This window comes from Molothrus aeneus, chromosome 3 (genome assembly GCF_037042795.1).
Source record: "Molothrus aeneus isolate 106 chromosome 3, BPBGC_Maene_1.0, whole genome shotgun sequence".
Lineage (NCBI taxonomy): Eukaryota > Metazoa > Chordata > Aves > Passeriformes > Icteridae > Molothrus > Molothrus aeneus.
This window is the reverse complement of record NC_089648.1, coordinates 86,890,210-86,911,370: the sequence shown is the minus strand read 5'-3', so window position 1 is coordinate 86,911,370 and position 21,161 is coordinate 86,890,210. Positions and strand designations below refer to the sequence as shown.

General features: G+C 43.3%; 1 protein-coding gene across 1 annotated transcript in view; it reads right to left on the bottom strand.

Annotated features, from left to right (window-relative positions):
* LRRC1 (leucine rich repeat containing 1) overlaps positions 1-15,596 on the bottom strand; it is a 69,324-nt gene extending 53,728 nt beyond the window's left edge. The window contains exons 1-2 of the mRNA XM_066547312.1: positions 15,397-15,596; positions 83-200 (exon numbers count right to left, since the gene is read on the bottom strand). Coding sequence (XP_066403409.1) covers positions 83-200; positions 15,397-15,555 — 277 coding nt within the window. The 5' untranslated portion in view covers positions 15,556-15,596. The remainder of the gene's footprint in view (positions 1-82; positions 201-15,396) is intronic.
* Positions 15,597-21,161: the final 5,565 nt, after the last annotated feature.

Below are 21,161 nucleotides of genomic sequence, written 5' to 3'. Positions count from 1 at the left end.
GACAGAAAAACCCTACTAACACAGTTTTCTAGACCATGTCATAGGACAGTATAGAATCAAACAAATTAACCTTGGAGCTTACCATTTCGAGACAAATCAAGTTCCACCAGCTGCATGAAATTTGCTATTTCTGGAGGGAGCCGTTGGATTTCATTATCACTAAGTCCAAGTTTCCGTAACTTCACAAGCTGGAAGAAAGGCTGAAAGAAAGAAAAAATTGCATTTCAGAAAATATTCACATAACTCACATATAGGCATGATAAATGATGAGGAGTAACTAGAATCACTTTCAAAATGTGAGCTAATTAAAGCTATTGCATGGCATTAGTTATGCAGATCTCCTTCACATCTGTACCAGAACAAACATTTTGTTTTCATTTTCACATGCAGACGAACTATAACCTGTATTTTATCTAAAATGAAAATGCATGTTAAAAAAAAATAATCCATAAAGCTTGCTGTTAAAGATCATTGCAGATAGACACCAGCAAAATCCAGAGTGCCAGCTTAAAGTCATTAATGGGGCAAGGCTACCAAGCAGAGTAATTAAAAGCATCCTAATTACACACCAGGGCTCATTAGGAAGTTAATGCAGAGGGAGACTTCTAAAGAACAAGATCCAGAAAAGTGATGAAGAGGGGCTGACAAGGTCTTCTTCAGCAGTGAACACCAAAACCAACTAGGTTACAGAACCAGCCTCCCCCAGGCAGGCTTTCCTTCCAGCCTCAAACACCCTCTGTTCTATGGCCCACTTTCAGAAGGACTAATGAAACTTGGGCAGCATTTCAGGTCTCCTTTGCTTGAGGAAAAACCCAGCCCAGCCCTGTCCATGTGAGAACACGGCACGCAGTGCAGCGTGCTATCATTCCCTGACCCCAGCTATGGGCTCAGGGGGTCTGGCAGCACACAAGACAAAATAACCATCAAACAGGCCAAGCTGAAAGTCAGGTCAACCCCAGGCACTGGGAGCAGCTGGTGACGGAAAAAGGATCATTTAAAACATATCGAGATGTAGGCATTGCTAAGAAGGTTGTGGAGCTCTTACGGAAACTTTCCTTTCTTCCAGGCAGGCCTTTCATGGGGTGAGGATTTGTGCAGAATGAAATGACTTCACACACAAGTCACCTTGATCAAAACTGAACAGACTCCTCCAATTTTGAGTGAGTTTTGTGCCCCTGGAGTGCACAGGGAGTTTGACCCAGCAGTCAAACATGTGCATCTCACCCTCACAGCATGTGTACATGCCTGGACCCCCATGGTTTTGCCAACCTTGGGGTAACTGGAAGATAGTGCAAATTTGGGATACCCACTTACATTTCATCACCTACAATCCCTTCTAGGAAATTAGCAACTCTTCTTGAGGTTTTTTTTTTTTATTTAAGCGATGGAGTATGTGCTCTAAATGTCACTCAGATATTACTTAGATTGACATAAAAAGGGACAGTAAGGCATCTTACTAGGACACAAGGCAAAAGCAGTTTCACCAATCTGTATTACAATACAGGTTTTCAATCTTATTTTGAGTGGTCAAGATCATAAATCAGGTTAAGTGCAAGTTTTGCACTTCTGCATCAATCTTTCAGTACACACTGTGTCACAGAAAAATAAACCACATCTGAAACAAATGTGTTTTCCCTCAAAAACATGGTTCCTTTTAGGGGATAAGAAGGATAGAGCTTTAAAAAGTTTATAAACACTCGACAGTAAAAGATGCAACAGATTTGAATGTGGAATTTCAAAGGCATTTTTGAGTCAGAATGGCACTCCTCCACCCTCCCCCATATTAAGTGTTTTATAACACAGTTGAAATTTTAAAAGGAAGGTAAAATTCTCTGTAATTCCATATTTCTAGCTCCCTAAAAACTTATGTTCCAATTAAAATAGTCACAAATGCTTTTTGCTTTTTAATCCTTCATTGTCTACAAAAGATCCATAACTGCATTTTCATATCATTACCATTCTTACCTTAAAACAAATGTAGCCCTTTCTCTAAATATTTATTAATATGCCTAAACCAAGAATCCATCAGAAGCTTAGAAAAGCACTTAAAGACACTTTTGTGAAAACATAGCAGGAGTACACTCTGCAGAGGAGATCCCAATCTGTCCTAACACTCCAAAGTAAATACTTGCCAAAGCAGTGTCTAGCTGCTAAACTGGATGAAAGTTATAAGATTTGTAGGAGAACATCAATATTTATCTGTGCAACAGTTGTCCCTGACAGATATTCAATGGCAAGTGAGCAAAGACAGCAGGAACATGGTTAAAAGACAGAGCAGTCATCCAAAGAGCTGGATATCCACAGGAAGGTTTGAGGGCACCCACAGTACCACGTGTCAATGCAGTTCGTATTTATTAAATGTACAGAGCACGTGTGCAACAAGCAATATTACACAATATTTAAAGATATTCCTTTTCCTTCAGCTGACTACTACTTAAAAGAAAAATTAACTGGAAGGTTTATTTTCCATCTGCATAACAATTTTTAATGAATTACACCATTTCCTAGATAAAATCAAACTGCAGTTACACGAATGGCATTTCTTTGAACTTCCGGTTTGTTTTTTTTCCTTTAAAGTACAGGACTCAATCACTCTTGCATGTTTAGTGCATCCTACTCCCATTTCATTAAGTGTTCTTCCTTTCTCTAAGACACATCATTAGTGCTCTGAAGCACTGCTGGAGAGGCAAGCAATTCCTTTTAGCCATATATGTTTTACCTTTCAAAAAGGCCACAAAGGGAATGAAGGGAAACCAGAGAACAAAGAGAATGAAAAGCTTACTCAATAGAGTTCAACAAACATAAACATATATATACGTGTATATAGACGTATGTGTATAAACATCTGAGATTTTTAAAATACATGCCAACAAGAAACGTGTTCCTAATTTGATGTTTCTAACACAGTTCTGCCTCTATTTGATAAGCTCTAACATGATCCAAAGTGCAATGGGACTGTTGGCCAGAGCAGCATATCCACCCAGCACGCTCTAATAGCTGGTTTTGATTGCAGACCCAATGCCTCTATGAGTATCTTGGCAACACTTCTGATGCTGCTTAGTTTAGCCAGCCTAATTAATAGTGCCTCACTGAGAAAAATAATGCCACGAGCATAAGCACTGAAGGAGCCTACAACTTGCTATTTAGTACCAGTTCCTGACCCTCAACTGAAGCTTTTCCTGCTATCAAAGAATTTATAGAGGTTTCTATTATATGGATTTTCTAAGAATATACATCTTGAACAGATCCCTTCTCTCACTGGAAAACTAACCAAGACTCTCTCACCCAGACACATATTTAAAAAAAAACTTCATTCGGACAAAATTGGGTCGATGTCAGCCAACAGAAGAAAAAAAAGTAACAGATAAGTGCATGACTCACTGAAAAGTATAAACAGACAGTGTGATCCCACAGCCCTCATTTTTTATACCTTTTTTTTAAGAATACACTACAACTGGTACTCAATTCTAGAAAAAAAAAAAAGTTAAGAGAATTAAGCCAAACTAGTAGGATATTTTCTTCCATGCAAGTGGCCAAGACAACATATCTCTGCATTTCTTTCAATGGGTCTGCTGAAACAAAAAATACTCATGCCTGAGAATTTTCCCTGAAAATTCAGCATCTTAGCTGATGGGAATAAAAAAAACCATAAATGGACATACATGAAAACAATAAACAGTTGAAGTAAAACGTATAGGAGGGAACAAAGATGTATTTGCAGCTAATGCTGTTTAAGGGGCAGAGCAACATTTCGGCATCATCTGAGCTGCTAGAGCCTTTGCAGTCTAGAGACATGTCACACTCCAAACCCACCTGGCACAGGTAGCATAACTAAATGTTTACTGTGTTAAGCTCAACATTTCCATAAAAAGGCTACTACTACCTATTGTGACCACAACTAGCAGCAAAGAGAATTAAAAATTCTCTTTAGGCAGAATCCACCGCCTAATTCTCACAATGGGCTAGCATAAGCAGTAGAAATTAGAATGAGATGTAAAGAAGAAAGAAAATTGCAAATTAACTTGCTTCATGGTTACACACACACCAGATAAGATGAGGGTTTGGTGGTTTTTTGCTTCAGGATTTTTTTTTTTTGCAAGCACTTGAGCTGTTGCTGACAAGATTAAGAATTTGTAAGCATTTGCTCTTATGTCAGATCTCCCTCAGATGCCAATATGGATTTTCCACATACACATGCTGCCTCAGCTTTTAAGGCTTCTTCAGGCAACTACATTATTATATTAAAATGAATTATATTAAAATGAATTAAGTAAACTCTAAGACAGAGTATGTTATTAGGTTCTGTTTCGTAAGTATGTCTGTATTTATTTCACCCATTTCCCAAACCTACAAATGACCAACTAAAGGCTATCTGTGCTTTAGAATTAAGAAGTGGTACATAGCAATTTAAACACAGTTTAACTTCTAAATGCATTCTTGTTTTAAATCTTACTTCAGGCTCCATTTTCTTCTCCTGCATTGTAAACAAAAATCAATGGGGACACCATTTCATTTGTTTACTTCCAATCACCAGCTATGTGTGCTCCTTCGGTCCTCGGATAAGGGAAATTACAGCCAATCCTTCCCCACACTTTTCATAGTGCTTCAGAAAGATCTTTTCCTGAGGTCTTTCTTCAGGCAAACACAAGTAGAAGAGGTAATTTTGGTAAGCAAAGCAGTGAACAAGAGATAAGGCATCAATCAAATCCATGAAATAACCTTGCAACATAGCTGCTCCCCAATGAGGTCCCTAGCCCCTTGCTTTTAGCCCCTAGGAGTTACTGTTTTGTCTGCACTGTTGCTTGGCTTCAGTGGCAGCAGAGGAAGCCTGTAAGAATATCATGCTATTTAGTGCAATTCAACAGAAGCCCAACCCACTTTAGGTGAACACACTGCTTGGTGCTCAGGACACCATGAGGAAAACAAGGATTAAATCCCATAGTGAAGCAGCATCAGTGATTCCAAGCATTCACTTCCTCAGAATGGGTTTAATAACCAGGCTCTGGCACAAGCATACACACACATTCCCAATCTGCCTGAAGGGCAAAGGCAAAGAGGGAAGGGTGAGCTTTTCCTCATTCTTCTCCACTCCACTTCTGTCCAAGGCATCAACAGAAAGGCCTTTGACAGACTATCAATAGGGGTCACTCAGTGCTAAGGATTCCAAAGAGATAGGACACTCAGTGCCCAACACTCACCAGCTGGTGGGATTTCAAATATCACTTCTATTCCAGTCAGCCAGTGGACATCCCAGTCAGGAGCTCTCAGCAAGCTGTAATGCACCCTGCACTCCACTCCAGCCTCAAGACATCACCCTCAGTCAAAATCCACAACTAACCTGTGAGCAAAAAACTCTTTCTAGGATACAATCCTGTACATCATTGTCTTAAAATCCAACCCAGAGACTTCTGCCAGTAGCACGGGGGGGAGGCGCAGAGGAAAACCAGCAAGAGCACAGAAAACAGACACCTTTCCTGTAGAAGCACATCCAAACTAGCTGCACAATAAAATGCTGAGGAAGCTGAATCCTACTCTGGATTCATGAAGTGTGAAAAGAGACTCCAGTAAAGCCTAGCATGGTCATTCTCAGTTTGGCATCTCCCACAAAGCCTGCTAGCAACATCAGGACTCCTCAAGTCACTCTGTCTCCTTTCACCCGTGAGCAAGGACAGCTGGCAAAGGCAACAGGGTTTCACAAACACGGATCCCATGTGATCCTTTGGGCACAACACCCTTTAATTCTCAAATAAAATACTCCCTTAGATATAGAAACAATTTCTGAGGGCAGGGATGAACTCACAGTGCAGCACAGCAGGGTCATCATGCAATTGATGACTGCATCAATGCAGCAGCTGATGGACTTCCTCTGGAGCCATGAGGAGGAGATGCAGCAGCAGCTGGTGATGGACAGCAGCACACAGACCTCTGCCTGCCTGTTCTGTGGCAGGCTGGCAAATGGACAACCACTCCATGCAGCTGAGGTCTCTAATTCTGTCTTCACATGTGCCATGAGCAAAGCCAGAACTGTTATATATACTTGGCATGATGAAAGATTGTTTCACACACCCAACCATGTATGCAGAATATATTCAAGCTATCCTTTGGTCTTGCAACATTCTACTACCAACTTTGTGATCATGAATATTAGTGGAAAACATCACGGAGGTGGACATTAAAGCAGGAGTTCATACAAAACATTAATAAAATTACTAGATCTCACAACAAGAAAAAAATATTAATGAAATAGCACAGTTCATGGGCACATATCCTAAACAGAAGCAGATGCTGCAACTGCTGCCTCTCCCTCCAATGGGTACTTGAAAGTCCAAGAGAAAGGTAAGCCAGGCTGTGGGGGAAGGCCTACAGAAGACAGAGCAAAAATGATACCAATGCCTCACTGAAGCTGATATTCAGCATCGACCTGCTACACTTCTGACACCCCATTTTCAAGCATCTGCCATTTTCTGAACCACTGACAAGGATGGGCCAATTGCAGGTCCTACTCTCAGTTGTTACCATTCCCTTTAAAAGAAGACAAATAGGGGACTGTCCACTCTCAAAAACCAATACCTGCAGCACTGAATCAAAATGCTGCCCTACCAAGCAATGCACTGACCAGGTTGTCTCCCACTGCTCCTGGCAGACAAGGATTTACTTTCTTTTATATCAATTAAGCAGAAGCAACAAAGGTAAAAGAGCACTCCATGCTAGAGGTGTTTATTAGAGCACAGTGGTGAGAGGGACTACCTCTGCCTTTAAGAGAGACCAGAAAACATCTACAACAATGAAATAGATTCATTGCAGTTAAATGCATTTGCCATTTGGAGGAAAAAAAAAAAACAACTAAAGCCCACATTAATCTCTCTAATGAATTTCTAGCATGCATTTTTCCAGTATACAAGACTGTTGGCAGGAGGTAATGTCTTTATTTTTGACCAACAAATATAATTAGAAAAATAACTCTATGTATAATCATAAAACTTATTTTAGAGGTACAGATGTATCATCTCTGCCCACAAACCTTGTCTCATCTATGTACATCACGAAGAGAAGGGAATGTTACCAGTTTACTACAACACTACACACCTTTCAAAAAAAAGTTAAAGGTATTGAAACGTATTGAAAGTACTTAATTACTTTCAACTCAGGACAAAAATCAGCAGAGCTGAGTTGTTACTACAAAAAACTGCCATCAGAAAATATTTCAAACCAAGCACACTTCAAAAATCTTCTGAACAATTGTAGGGACACTAACAGGGAAGACAATGACTTTCCTCCCATCAGACTGTGGTCTTTCATTTGATGTCAAAAGGTAAAGTATTTCTTCAAGTGTGAAGGAATACAACAGAGAAATCTGGAAAGTAGGAGGAGAAAACCTAGACATACGTAACTGGCAATAAACTTCTTTGTAGCCTTCAACACAGAGCTCTATGTTTAGAGGTATGTTAATATAAGGATCCAATGTTGCTTCTCTACAAACGATTATGGATTTTAATAATTCAAGCATATACTGCATGATAGTACTAACTGACAATAATGACAACTGGTTACAAAAGGTAACATAGTCTCAAGATACCAGTGCTCTTAGCAAGTATTTTAAAGAGCATTTGTCATACTGAAAAAAATCTCAAACTTTCAATAAAACTACTTTTACTGTGTGTGCACAGTCTGCTTCAGCTTCACCCAGTGGCACAGTTCTCTCTCTGACACTAACTGTAAATACACGGTTGTTCAAATCATACAGTGGTATTTCTTTAAGGATTTACAGCAAGATGTGCAAAAACACCATGACATTATCAATGTAGAAAGTAAAACAATTAAACATTTGAGGGTGAATAAACCTTGAAAACCACAACAATTCAATCTGTATCATTAAAACCACCCAAGTTAAAGATGGGCAAAATCCTTGATATGCCCTCTACAGAATCATAAAACAGGTGAGGCTGGAAGGGGCTCTAGAAATCACCTCGTGCACCCCCTGCTCAAAGCATGGACCACCTAGAGAAGGTCACTTTGGACCATGTTCAGTCAGGTTTACAGCATCTTCATGAACAGAGACTGCACAACCTCTCTGGACAACCCATGCCAGTGTTTGACCATCCTCACAGTAAGAAGTATTTTCATATTTCAGACAGTATTTTCATATTTCAGACAGTTCCTTGTGTTTCAGCCCTTGCCCACTGCCTCTTGTAAGGTCACGGGGCACCCCAAGCAAGGTTTCATGCTGATTAACATGTATTTATATACAACCATGAGCCTTTTTCTTCTCAAGGCTTAACTCTTCTGGCTCCTTTAGCCTTCTCTCCTGAGAGATGCTCCAAGCCCTTAATAGTCTTTGTGGTCTCTACAGTGTATGTCCAGTCTCTTCATTTGGGATACCCAGCACTAGACAAAGCACTCCAGGTCTGTTTTCCCAATGCTAGCCAGAGGACAAGGATCACCTGCTGGCAATGCTTTGTGTTGCACAGCCCAGGATATTGTTGGCTCTCTTTGTCATGAAGGAGCATTGCTGGCTGACAGACAACTTGCCCACCAGGTTACCCATGGCCTTTTACTGGAAAACTGTTTTCCAGATGGTCGGCCCTCAGCCTGTACTGGAGAACTGGGTTATTTCTCTCCAGGTGCAGGTGTATTTCTCTTGACTGAACTTCATGAGATTCCTCTCTGCCCATTTCTCCAGCCTCTCCCTGTCCTGCTGAATGGTAGCATAAACATCATTTTTACCAACCTCTTCCAAGGAGAATCCTAAACATACCAAAGTTTGTTTTCTCAAGATGCTGCTTATTGTTCTGTTCCTTCCTCTCAGAACCCAGAACTCCACCATCTCATGGTCACTATAGCCAAGGTGACCAAGGTCAGTACAGCTACTACAACCCTGATCTTCACATCTCAACCTGCCTTTTCTTTTTAAGTATGAGGTCCAACAGATCACCTCTGTCCAGTAAATCCTTGAGCAGCTGTGTTAGGAAGCCATCAAAGCACTTCAGAAAACTCCTGGATTGCTTATGTCCTGATGTGTCCCCCTTCCAGCTGTCATGTCATTCAAGACCCACGTGAGGGGCTGAGCCTGCAAACATGAGACTTCTTCCAGGTATGTGAAGAAGGCATCATCTACTACTTCATCCTGATCAGCAGACACCCAAAACAATGTCATACACTAATCCCAACCTGCTCTCAGCTGGCCCATCATCCATCCTGAAGAAAAACTTCACAAATCCCAGCTATTCTCTCATCCAAAGGGCAGCTCCCCATCCTTGCTTTCCTGGCCTGTCCTTAAAGAGCCTGTGTTTATTCACTGCAGCACTCCAGCCACATGAGACATCCCACCACATGTCTCCGAACTCAGGGAGATCTGTGCATTCAATAAAAGGAAATAAAGTTCCTATATATGTACAACTTAAGCAGCTATAAACACAAATTTAAAGAGAGGTACAGTACAATAATCGTGTCTTCCCACAGATTACTGGCCACTGACCAAACAAGTGTCTTTCAGGCTTATGGTTGCATAATGATAGAAACAACGGTAGAACAGTGAAACTCAGTTCAGAACAGGTTTGTTCCTGAGACAAAGGTATGGTATGGGAAGAACAGTGGGACTGTTTCTTAAGGAGCTTTCTCATGATTTTAGTAAGATAACAGCACCCTGGATTTCAACAGCACACATAATAGAGATACCAACAGTGCTGAATGTCAAGCAGAGCAGACCAGCAGCATCCCTAACAAAGAAACTGGGGCACAGGAAGAGGCCAGGGTTTAAACAGGTCTCTTGGGAAAAGGGTCTCACATCTATCTAGTAACTCTACAGAGAAGCTTTAGTATCTAACACCAAGAAGAAAAATCACAGATGACAGATATAATTTGTAAGCTCAGAGATGCGAAATGATTGGGTGCTGCACTACATTAGGTTTACAAACACTACATAAAAATCATTCCCCAAAGGAAAAAAAAAACTTCCTCAGACTCTTAGGCTAAACTAAGTGCATAGAAAAAATTTTGAAATTTTTTCTGCCACTGGAGTTTTTCCATAAACAACATCTGCTAGAAGTATCATGGGAAAGTGGTCTTTATTCTTTGAGTTAAAGAACTGAGCAGCAGCAAGACAAAACAGCAGCAAAACAAGTGTTATAAGCTATTTCCACCACCCACCAATGCAAAGAACGCTGTGATTTAATACAAAGGCCAAAATATAATACTGCATTCAAGGGTTCCTAAGATTTTTTTTTTCTATCACTGGAGAAAGAAATATGCAGGGATTCAGTTTTGTACTGCAAATTTGAATCACAGAGAAATTAAGTTGACAGGATGTATTTGCCCTTAAATTCTAATGTACTGGAATAGAAAACACCATTTCATCAACTACAGACTGATCTATAGAATTGAAAGCATTTTACTTTTATCTGATGCTTTTCATTAGAAAAGCTATTGAAACGCATCATGCAGAATGTGTTATTTTCTTCTATCACAGCAATTTGCCAGAAAGCCTACTCTTCAGTGAAGAATAGTTTTTGACGTGCAGCAAATGATATACTGCACATTACAGCCTGAGTTGAAAAATTCATCAAGTTTTCACTCCCAAGGAAAACAAAAATGCTATGGGTTTAGAAAAGAAAACCACACAAACCACATTTTTAAATCGCTCTATGCACACTGGCAACCACTTTTTTTTTCTCCAATAAAATCAGATACACAAAATAATCAACAGAAGGCACATGGGATCCAACACAGGAGAAGGAATTATTTAAGCAAGTTGTGAGGTACACTTTACCACCGACTCTATACATAGCCCATCCTTTTCAGACCAAAGGGTGCAGCTCTTTAATTTGTCTTGTAAAACAGAAGTGGCGAGAAGCATGCTGACAGCTAGAAATTGCTGTTCTGTGGGAAAACAGCCACATCTGCTGAGAAAGGCTTCAGAGAGACTTCATTATTGTGGAAAACCACCAGCAGCTTAATAGTATACAGCTTGCTCCTCCAGCACATCCCACCAGGCTGGCTTATCCTGCAAGAAGGGTAAGAGCAGAGGAGGGAACCTGGGAGGCAGCAGGCAGGAAGGGGAAAGAGCAGAGTACAAAGGAAAGAGATGTTTGCAAGGGCAGTCAAGAACCCAGCACAGAAGGGATGGGAGAGGAAGCAAAGCATCAGCAACAGACGGTAGACAGAGAGAGCTCTTTGGGTTGGAAGAAATAAGAAAGATCCTGGAACATGAAGGATGGGGGAGGGTGGGAAAGTATGAACATTCAGGGTGAGAAGTCTGAGACACCAGTGGTAAAGACAGAAAAAGGTCACTGTCAATATAAGAACAAGTTCTGCATCATGTAACTGGGGAATGGAGTAAAGAAAGGATCATGGGATCCAGCAGAGCAGCTAAGGAAACCTTGACAAAGATTCACTTCCTGACATGGAAACCAAATGTGCAGCAACAAAATTATATAAAAAACCTTTAAGTTATTCTACAAACAAAAATTATTACCTTGCATTCTTAAAATGCTGACAGATACAACTTGATAAAAAAAAGCATTTGTAGGAAAAAGGGGGTCAGAGAAACAGTTCTTTTTCTGGTCCATATATTAATGCCCAAGGAAGCAAACATGGGGAAGAGTAGAAATAACAAGGGCACCTTTCTCTGCTCCTCAGACATTTTTTTTCAGGTATTTTCCAGATAAACCCTTCCTACCCTCTCCCCTTAGAAAAAAGTGAAGAATTCTACCATGCATTTTGGTCAGCTTACAGAACAGAAATAAAACTAGCAAAGTAACTCCCTCAACATGATTCAAGTGTATTCCTTGTTTCTCCTGAGGATATTTCACATGACTCTCATAACACACAATTCAGCAATAGTGCTGAGTCCTGCTAGTCATTTTCCTTCAAGATGCTACAGCAATTCTCTAAGTTGTCTTCCATATTTTGATAGGATTCTTATGTGTATTTCTTCTGTTAGGTTTTTTCATTAACACCCTAACACACGCCATGTTCTACTAGCTTATTCTAGAATAAGAGAGGTTTTAAGTATGCTAGGAAAGCCTACAAATTAAACAAAGCCTAAGACTACTTCTGTATCTCAAAATGGAGATTTTAGGATGTATTAGAGTATATTCTTTTAATGGTATTGGATCAAACCAACCAAGGACACCTTTTATAGCTACTTGATAGAAATGGGAGCAGAGAGAAGTGGGGGGGAGGAGGGAAGCATGTGCATCCAACACAAATTGCCTCATCAGCTTGAGAGAAATGCAGCAGATCCACATATTTCATCATGCACTTGCTGATATTTATCTCCCTCAGAAAGCTTTACATTTGAAGGGATGAAAAACAAAATACAAGTGGATGTAAAGTGGATGTCTAGAAATAAAGCCATCATCACTGTCAGTCTTGTAGCCATGGCAAAGTTGGTAACTCACCAGTATCTACTTGATTTCAGAGAAGCTTTACAAGACCTCCTGCCTGCTGTAGAAGACCTTTCAGACCACAGCTGCCCACACTGGGGAAGTGAGTCTGAACTACCTGTGTGCACAATGAAGAGCTGAGCAGCAGCAGAGTTGGGGTCTCCTCCTCCATCCATGGCAACTTCTGCTGCGACAGAGTTTACAGGGAGATTCTTCTTCACTCTGCCAAGGTGAGGCTTTACAGCAGCAATTTCCTAAGGGGCATCACAACCATCTCAGCAGCACAAACATCTTATCAGTGTTGAAGGATTATATTATGGCATCAGCACAGCCCACAGGTGATTCACCAGGAATTGGCACAGATCACTGTGAACTTCAGGACTTCATCAAGCACTGAAAAACACCTAACTAACCAGCCACTGAGAGTTACATAATTCTCCTGACTTGTTTAGGCCTCAACTCAGCCAAAATCTAGCTTGATTTTGTATTACTGCCTTTATGTATGTAGAGAAGAAACTTAATGGAGGTAAGGTCAAACTAGTATAATGAATTACACTAAATTAAGGACGTAACAACCACTTTTATCTATGCTGACCCAACAGATTGTTAATTACACACTCTGATGATTTCCCCCATGTTTTCTCTACCAGAGGTATGGTCTACCCCAGCTTTTTGCACTGATTACCAATTCTGAATCTGTACTTTGCATTGACACTACCCTTTAAATATAACAGCAATGAGTAATGTATGCTGTAGATACCTTCCACTGAGAGATCTTCCATGATTCTCCTCAACCAGATTCCAAGAGGAGAACTTTCAGAACTATCTGCTGGTAGAAAAGTTGAACAGGGCTCTTCCCATAAGTTTTACCCTCAATACATTAGTTTCACATTCAGGACTGCAGCTCTATTTTTGTACCTCAGAATTCTGCAGAGTCAACACTTACATGAGGTGATGGTGCTGTTATTCCATTTATCAGAAATCATTAATAAGGAACTGACAAGGAAAGTTCATAGGTTTGTGCAGGAAGCCCCAATAAAAATGCCTCCCTGCATTGCTGACAAGGCACAAAGTACTTAGGACAGATACAAGTATGTTTCTGTGGTTGTATTTCTTCAGATTCCTCCTAGTCCAGCCAAAAACCCACAAACATATTCCTACAGTATATTCAGGCACTCCTGTAACATGATCCATGCACATTTAAAAAAAAAAAAAAAAACCACCAAAAAAAACAACCAAAAAAAAACCTTCTTTCTAACTTCAACTTCTGCTTGATTCCACCACAATGCCAAGGAGCCTGGGCTGATTTTTGGAGTTTTTTAACCCCTCAGCTATTTCTTACAGGTATGGGATGTAATGCATAGTCACATGCAACTAATGGGAAAAAAGTGGTCTATTTAAGCCTCACAGGGCAAAAAAAGGCTATTTCATATCTTATGGTTCAAGTAATAGAAGAGAAACAGTAAATAGCTGCACTCTATTTACAGAAACTAGTACCATGTAACACCATGAACAGACATCATCCTTTACATTTGTACACAGCAACCAGTCAGTGGTGAATTTATTACTTTTTTTTAAAATCCAAGAGCCATGGGTGTCAACGGGATTTTAGTCACACACACATTAAATATCCCTGTAACATGATGTGTACCAGCCTGAAAGCCAACACTAATAAGAAAGATCTTGTACAAAGGGACTCCTGAGTTTGGTCTGTGCACAAAGCCAGCAAAAACTGCTGGAAGTAAAAATAGCACCCACACACAGGCTATGCAAACCAGTTTTGCTCTACTTCAGAAGGATAAAGAGTTCAGTCACAACAAGATGCAAACTTGTGCCTAGGTTTTTCAAAAGAAAAAGCCAAATTTAACACATCAGTCCAAGTGACTATTTTTACTAGTGTCTGAAGGAAAACCTAGCCACCATGATTACTCTTACTATATAGAGTTGAAAAAAGAGAGTGTATGTGAGTGCACCGAATTTCAAAAAGGAAAAAGTAAGGCTGTCTAAGTCTGGGTATGAACAGAGCAACTTTGATTCAGGTACAAACAAAGGTGCTTTTGAAAAATTTTCTGGCTAGTGAGCTCAGTTTCTTAGATTCCAAGTTAGTAAGAGTCCACATAGCTTTAAGACGTAGGTTCCAGGTAACACTTCCCGTGTCAAACTCTACCAACCACAACTCACAAAGGTTTCTGAGTTGTCCAAAGTTTAAGGAACAAACAAGGGGGAAAAAGCTCGGGGGTCCTCAAGTCAGAAGTGGAGCATCCTCCCATTCCCTCCGCATCTGTGGAGCCGCAGTGCCTCGCTGGAACCACTCTCATGGAGTCCCTCCGGCAAAATCTGCAAGTGTCACCCGGAGAGGGACACTGGTAGGTACCACTTCAAGGTCTCAAAATCATGTTGAATTTAACGTGAATTCCTCTTTGACAATAACACCAAAAATACAGTATGCATAAAACTCTGAGTACAAGCTTCAAGTGAGAAGCAAAACACTGACAACTGCGCGGGACTTAGACCGAGACACAGAAAAGGCTTATTCGTCTCTCGTGTTTTGCACAACGAAGTTTCCAGGAGTAGAAAGCAGAAACGGGAACGCGGTTATCTGCTGGAGGGTTTTGGTTTTCCCATGTACGGAGCAGATAGTATCTACCGAAAGGGGAAAAAAGGGGAGGGCTGAATATCCTCCAAGGTCTCGTAATTCCGATGACGTGCATGTTAATCACAATATTCACTCATGTCCTGCGACTCCGGCACCAACCCCCCTGCCCTCCAACAGGACCTGTCCTGCTGCAAGGCGCGGACCTCCAGGTTTTGCTCATGAAAGCTCATTTCCCATCAAACTCCGGGGAAACGCTACCCTGAAACTCCGGCTCTTCCTTTAACTCCGAGGGCTGCTACCACAGACCCACGGCCCCAGGAGCCCCTCACCGCCGCCTCGGGGCGGGCGCTGGACCGGGAGCTCGGCGGGCACCTGCCGGGGCAGCTCACCTGGGTCCCCGCTCCCACTCCCGCTCACCTTGGGCAGCTCGCGGAGCTGGTTGGCGTCCAGCAGGAGCTCCTCCAGGCTGCGGCTGTAGCGGTAGATCTCCTCAGGCACGGCGGCCAGCGAGCAGTGCCGCTTGTCGATGGACTCCACATGGCGGTTGCACCGCCACAGGGGGATGCAGTGGAACATCGCCCCGCCGCCGGGGGCCGCGGGGCGGGCGCCGCCGCTCACCGCCGCCCCCTCCTCGCCGCCGGCCGCGGGAGCTGCTGCCCGCTCCGCCGCCGCGCAGCGCGGGTCCCGGCGAGCCAGCGGCCGCAAGCCGCATCCAGCGCGCCGCCGCCACCGGCGGGAAGCAGCCCCGGGCGAGCGCGGCGGCCCCGGGAGAACAATGGGCGGGAGCCGGAGCGGGGCGGAACCGGGGGCGTCCCCCTAGTGCCTCTCGGCGGGCCGCTGCCCTCTCCGCAGAGACATCGCGGGGCGCCGAGCGCAGCGCTGCCAGCCGACGCCGCGCATTCCCGCGCCTGACCCGGAACACGGGCAGCCGCTCCCGCTCCCCCTCCTCTCCTCCCCCGTCCCGGCTGACATCAGCGGGGCCGGGCCCTGCCGCCCTGCCCCGCCCCGGGCCCGGACCCGGCCCGCCGCTCGCACACCCCCCCGCTCCCGCCCCGGCGCCGCCTCGCCCCGGGCAGCCGGGGGCGGGCGGCCGCACAACTTTCTGCCAAGGGAAAGAAAAGCAGCGCCGGCTGGAAGCTTCTCCCGGCTGGAAGCGTAGCGTGCTGCCCGGCAGCGGGGCTCGCACCGCAACCCTCCGCCCCGGGGACTGGCGGGGCGCCGCTCCCCCAGCAGCCGCCGGGCCCGCAGCCGCCCCAGGCGGGCTCGGCCAGCGCCCCGCGCGGCGGGCGGCGGCTGCTGCTGTCGGAACGGCGGCGTCCGCAATCCCCGGGAGTGGCGGGGAGCGGTTCGGGACGCTCATTTTACCCACTCTGGGACATGCCGATCCCTAGCTGAAGCGCCCGGGAACACCGAGCGGGAGAGTGCGCAGACCACGCTCACAGTTTCTTTTCAAGTGTGAGAACTCTGTCTGGAAAGTAGCACAATAAAATGTATGAAACGCACTCTAGGTACCTGGCCGTGAGTAATGTTTTCCCTCTCAAATTGCATTGGTCTAATATTAAAAAAAGTAAAGACAGAAATATATACTATCCTCAAGGCTTTCTGAATTACGGGGTTTTTAATCCACTTTCAAAAGGGCAATCGTTAGGTCACAAGGGTTAACAAAGGCAAATACTCCGGCAGTCCTCTGCCCGCGTCCGCCGGCTCGGCTCCGGCAGTCCCACTCCACAGCCCTGTGAGTGGGGCGAGGTGCTCCTGAGCTCTGATGGCAAAACAGCCTTAAAGGATCTCGTCTTTCTGGTTGCATAATAGCAATTTTGTAATCTACACAGCAACACAAAATACTTTTGAAAAGAGGGAGTTAACATCAGCGTTGTTCTTGAAATATTGCTAATTTCTTGCATAATTATAATTGGGTGCAGATACAGGATTAGGGAAGAGGGAGTTTATTGTAATTGTCTCTGTTCTTCAATCCCTGCATGGTACCAACAATACTTAATCTTACAAAGTTGTAATGTATTTACTGTTAGGTTCTTCTTAAATCAGCTAATAAATCCTACAAGCTGCACTTGTTAAATTTCTGTGGGAATTGGAGTGATCTGCCTATTTTTTGGTTTTAAAAACATCTTAGGTACTTACATACTGTTACTCTTTGCAAACCTACAAAACAAGAAACTTTAAAAATGTTAACTTTTTCTTATAAATATCTTTTAAAAATAGCTGTCAGAACCAATTGTTTCTTTCTTCCATGAATATATTCAGAATTACAAAAGAGCATTCATAAATGTGTTCACATGTGCTCAGAAACAGGGCAGGCACACACCAGCACTCCTGAACCTTCCCAGCCCCGCAGCAGGAGATTAGATAACTTCAACAGGATAAATCAAACCAACCTGGCAGAGCTTGGCAAAGACAGGGATGCAGGAAGCTGCCCGGCAGATTTCAGATGTGGAGATGAGGACCATCTCTGTCACAATTAGTGGGTCACAGCCAGGGCCAGCCAGGCACTTCAGATGCACTTCTTGCAGCTGCTGGTGAGACTGGTCCTCCCTGATTCCAGGCAGAGGAGCTAGGTTCAGAAAATCAATCTTCTCATGGCAGCTCCAACCCAAGATATGACACTGAAGGTATTGAACCAGATGCAGGGAATGTGGAGGCTCAGCAGAGATCAACTGAACAAATACTGAGGCAGATATAAGGCTCCAACTGTTCACAAGCCTCTGTGACCAACAGCAGATTTGCTGCCAAGATTGCTTTGCCTAAATTCAGCAACCTCAGTGCCTCTGTTCCTAGGGAACTCTCTGAAGAAGTGACACTACAGAGGAGCCATCCAGCAGGGCACATGAACAAGGGAGGGCTACTGCTGACTACCCCCAGTTTACCTAGGACATGCAGTACTACAAAGGGCTACATCACAGGAATGGGATAAATCAAAGCGTTTGAAACTGGAGAACAACATGACTTGCTTAATTGCTGAACAGAAGGATGAACACATTGCCTCCTGAACTCCAACTCTAAAAAACAGACTGGTCAGAGAGGCACCTCAGGACCTTGTGTCTTCTGCTTGTCTGGAAGCATCCACACTGTCCCACAGCTGAATATGACAACAGGCAAGAGCTCTAGCAGTGGCCTCAGTGGAAAGGTTCTCTCACCATCTTACACTGCTCTCTGTGCCACCGTCCTCTGTGCCATTTGGGAGAAATGCCCAGCATGCCCTCCAGACAAAGAGGACTTCAGATCCCAGCACTACACTGATTGTCTCAGATGCTTGTAAACAGCTTAAACCTTTCTTCCATGACGTGGACACAAAATCTGACATGAGATGTCACTTCTGCAGATGCTGTCATGTGTCTCATGACTAGGCCTCACTGTGACAAGTCTAGGCAGTAACAGGAGGGTGACTGACAATCGGGTGAGTCTGTATACTTTAATGAATAATGAGTCAAAATTTGCACGCTTCTCATGAGTCTCAGGGAGTCCAGGGGACAGAGTGATTGCAAGAAAGCTTAATACTTATTTATGAGATCTGCCTTCACCAGCTGACACTCAATACAAGGATAAAGATCTTTCCTTTCTCTACATTGGACAGCTAGTGTTGTAGAATTTTGATAAAATCCTTGGAAGCTTAGGACAATAAATCAGTGCTAGTGCCCCTGGCCCGCTGCAGAGGTGAAAGTATAGCCTGAAGCTATGGTGTGGAAATAGTCACTGAGGAAGTCAAAAGGCAAATCAGTGCCATTCTTGGGAAAATAGTATTCTCACTGTAGAAAGCAACCTCTCAAGCAAGCAAACTTGTTCAGCTTTGGTCAGTGTAATAAGTTACTGGTATCTGGGGTTCTTCTGCACTAGGAAATAGCAGCAATAAAAAACCTTCCCTAAATGAAGAAGACATCTCATATTGGGACAAGTTTTGGTGGGAGAGGTCTTGAAAAAAGGGTGAGAAGAGAGAATTGTGATACAATACAGTAACTAGAAGCTATAGCCAGGCATGCAAGTTGTGAGAAAGGAGGACAGCAAGTTGCCAGGATTCATACTAACACATACCTGACAACCTTATTACTTGGGGCACTGTGCCCCCCGGGGGTTCGGAGCAGTGTTGCTCTCTCTGATAGAAGCAGTCCTGCTGCATTACACATTTCCACAGCAAGCCAAGGTGTGGCTCACATGCAGAAGGAATTAAGTTGTGCTGGTCTCACAGTCCTGCAGGAGGATTACCTGGTTTCAGCTGCCATTTGATAAGAGAGGTAGAGCCAGTACCTCTTCTGCAGGAGGAGTAAATGAGTGTGGGGAGCAGCTTTGTGCTTCTTTCCCAGCCGACCGCTTTCTTCAGTCTTGTGCAGACAAGGTCAGACTTCTACCAGCTCTGATTCAGAGGGGAACAGATGCTATTCACACTGTGATCAGGGAGCCCACATCAGGGTTTGTGACAGTCCCTGTTGCCCCCGTTAAATGGTGTTACGGTGCTCATTAACAAAGTTTGCAGCTGGTTATTTGCAGGACATACACAGCAGGAGGTGAGCAAACTCTCCTGCATGGCATTGCCAGCAGAACTGTGTTGAGTGCAAGAGATCACCCTGCTGAACAGTTCAGTGCTTCCAGGGCCTCTCTGTTGGGAATGACACCAGGGGTACCAGTTATACACACAGTCACTTCATAGTTGAAACCTGGGAGACTGGTCATGACCAAAAAAATTAATGTCTTAAGTCCATCAAACAAAGAGCCATCCTTCACTCACTCCAGCCTGGTCTGGGCATATAGCCAAGAGCTTCAGTGCTGAAAATCTCAATTTCTCTTACTAGATACCATCATCCTGAGTGATCCTGAACAAAAAATTAGGTTTCTGTGACTTACAAAGAACTCAGACAATGAAATGTGAAATACAGATAAGGCTGGACTGATCTCAGGAGTGTTCCTGGAAGTTATGATTTGAAAGAAGCAAGAGCAAGGTCATGCTGTTGCTCTCCCTCCTCAGCACAGCTCAGACAGAATTGCTTTCTGGCTTGTCAAAAGGTAATTCAAGCAAAGAACGCCAAGTTTCAGGTTGAGATTCTTACAAGAAGGCCTAGAGCAAGGAGATCCATGGGCTTGAGTGAGTGCAGAGGAGGTTAGTGCTGCTACAAGGAAAGCAGTAATACTCAAAATAATCAGAATTTAATAGTAATGTACATTGTTGGATATAAAGAAAACATAAAGAATGGATAGAAACAAACCTCCATACCGATAAAATAAAAATAAAGCAGGCCAAGTTTCTGAAGTCTCTTTCTGTATTCAGAACCTCTTCCTTCCCCCAGATTTCTAAGCCTTGCTATAAAGAGATATGGTTACATGGCACAGAGAATCCAGGGCAAAACAAGAAGAGTACAAAGACAGAAAGACCCAAGTACTATAGCTAACAGGACAAGTTTTGGGGGAAAATAATTTAGCTAGCACTGGATTTCTGCTGGAAGATTAGTTCCCCAGCATCTCTGAGCAAATTAAACAGGAATACTACTGAACCCACTGTATCACAGCCTGCAGAGCTGCTGAAGGCAGCCCCAGCAGGGTGCTGGAGGTAATTAGCACTGACATACTTCTCTTTGCTCAGTTTTGCTGGCTGAGGACTCTGGTCTCATTTGTTCTTCGTTTCTATGTAAATTGTTTAGAGGAGGGCTGTAAAAACAGCAGGTAGATGTGACTGTAAAACGTTCCCACACCTATTACACAGCTACAGTTACAAATTATGGTTTAATCATCACAGGTACCACCACATCTACAAGGTTTTTGTATGCCTAGAATAACTGATACAGGATCACATAATGTATTACTAGTACAAAGGCAGGGCTAAGAGCCACAATGAATTATTATAGCCATAATACCAAGCTGAAGCGGCACGCGCTCGTGGCAGCGCATTTAACACGTTCACTGTGGTTTTACAGTGTTATAAATAGCAATCACTGTGAGCAGAAGTTGTAGCATCTCCTCAATTCTCCACCCCCACCACCAAACAAATCACTCATGTTAACGTCAGCTTTTATTTGAGCTGTAATCACATGAGGTATTACTTTGATTTAATCCCTCTTGCTTCAGTTTGGTTTTTAAGGAGTGGCCAGTCATATGTGGTTGCATTGTATCCAGTAGTTTCATATTTCACACCAACTTTCAAGGGCTGACATCCCTCATCTTCTTTGGCCAGAATAACAAAT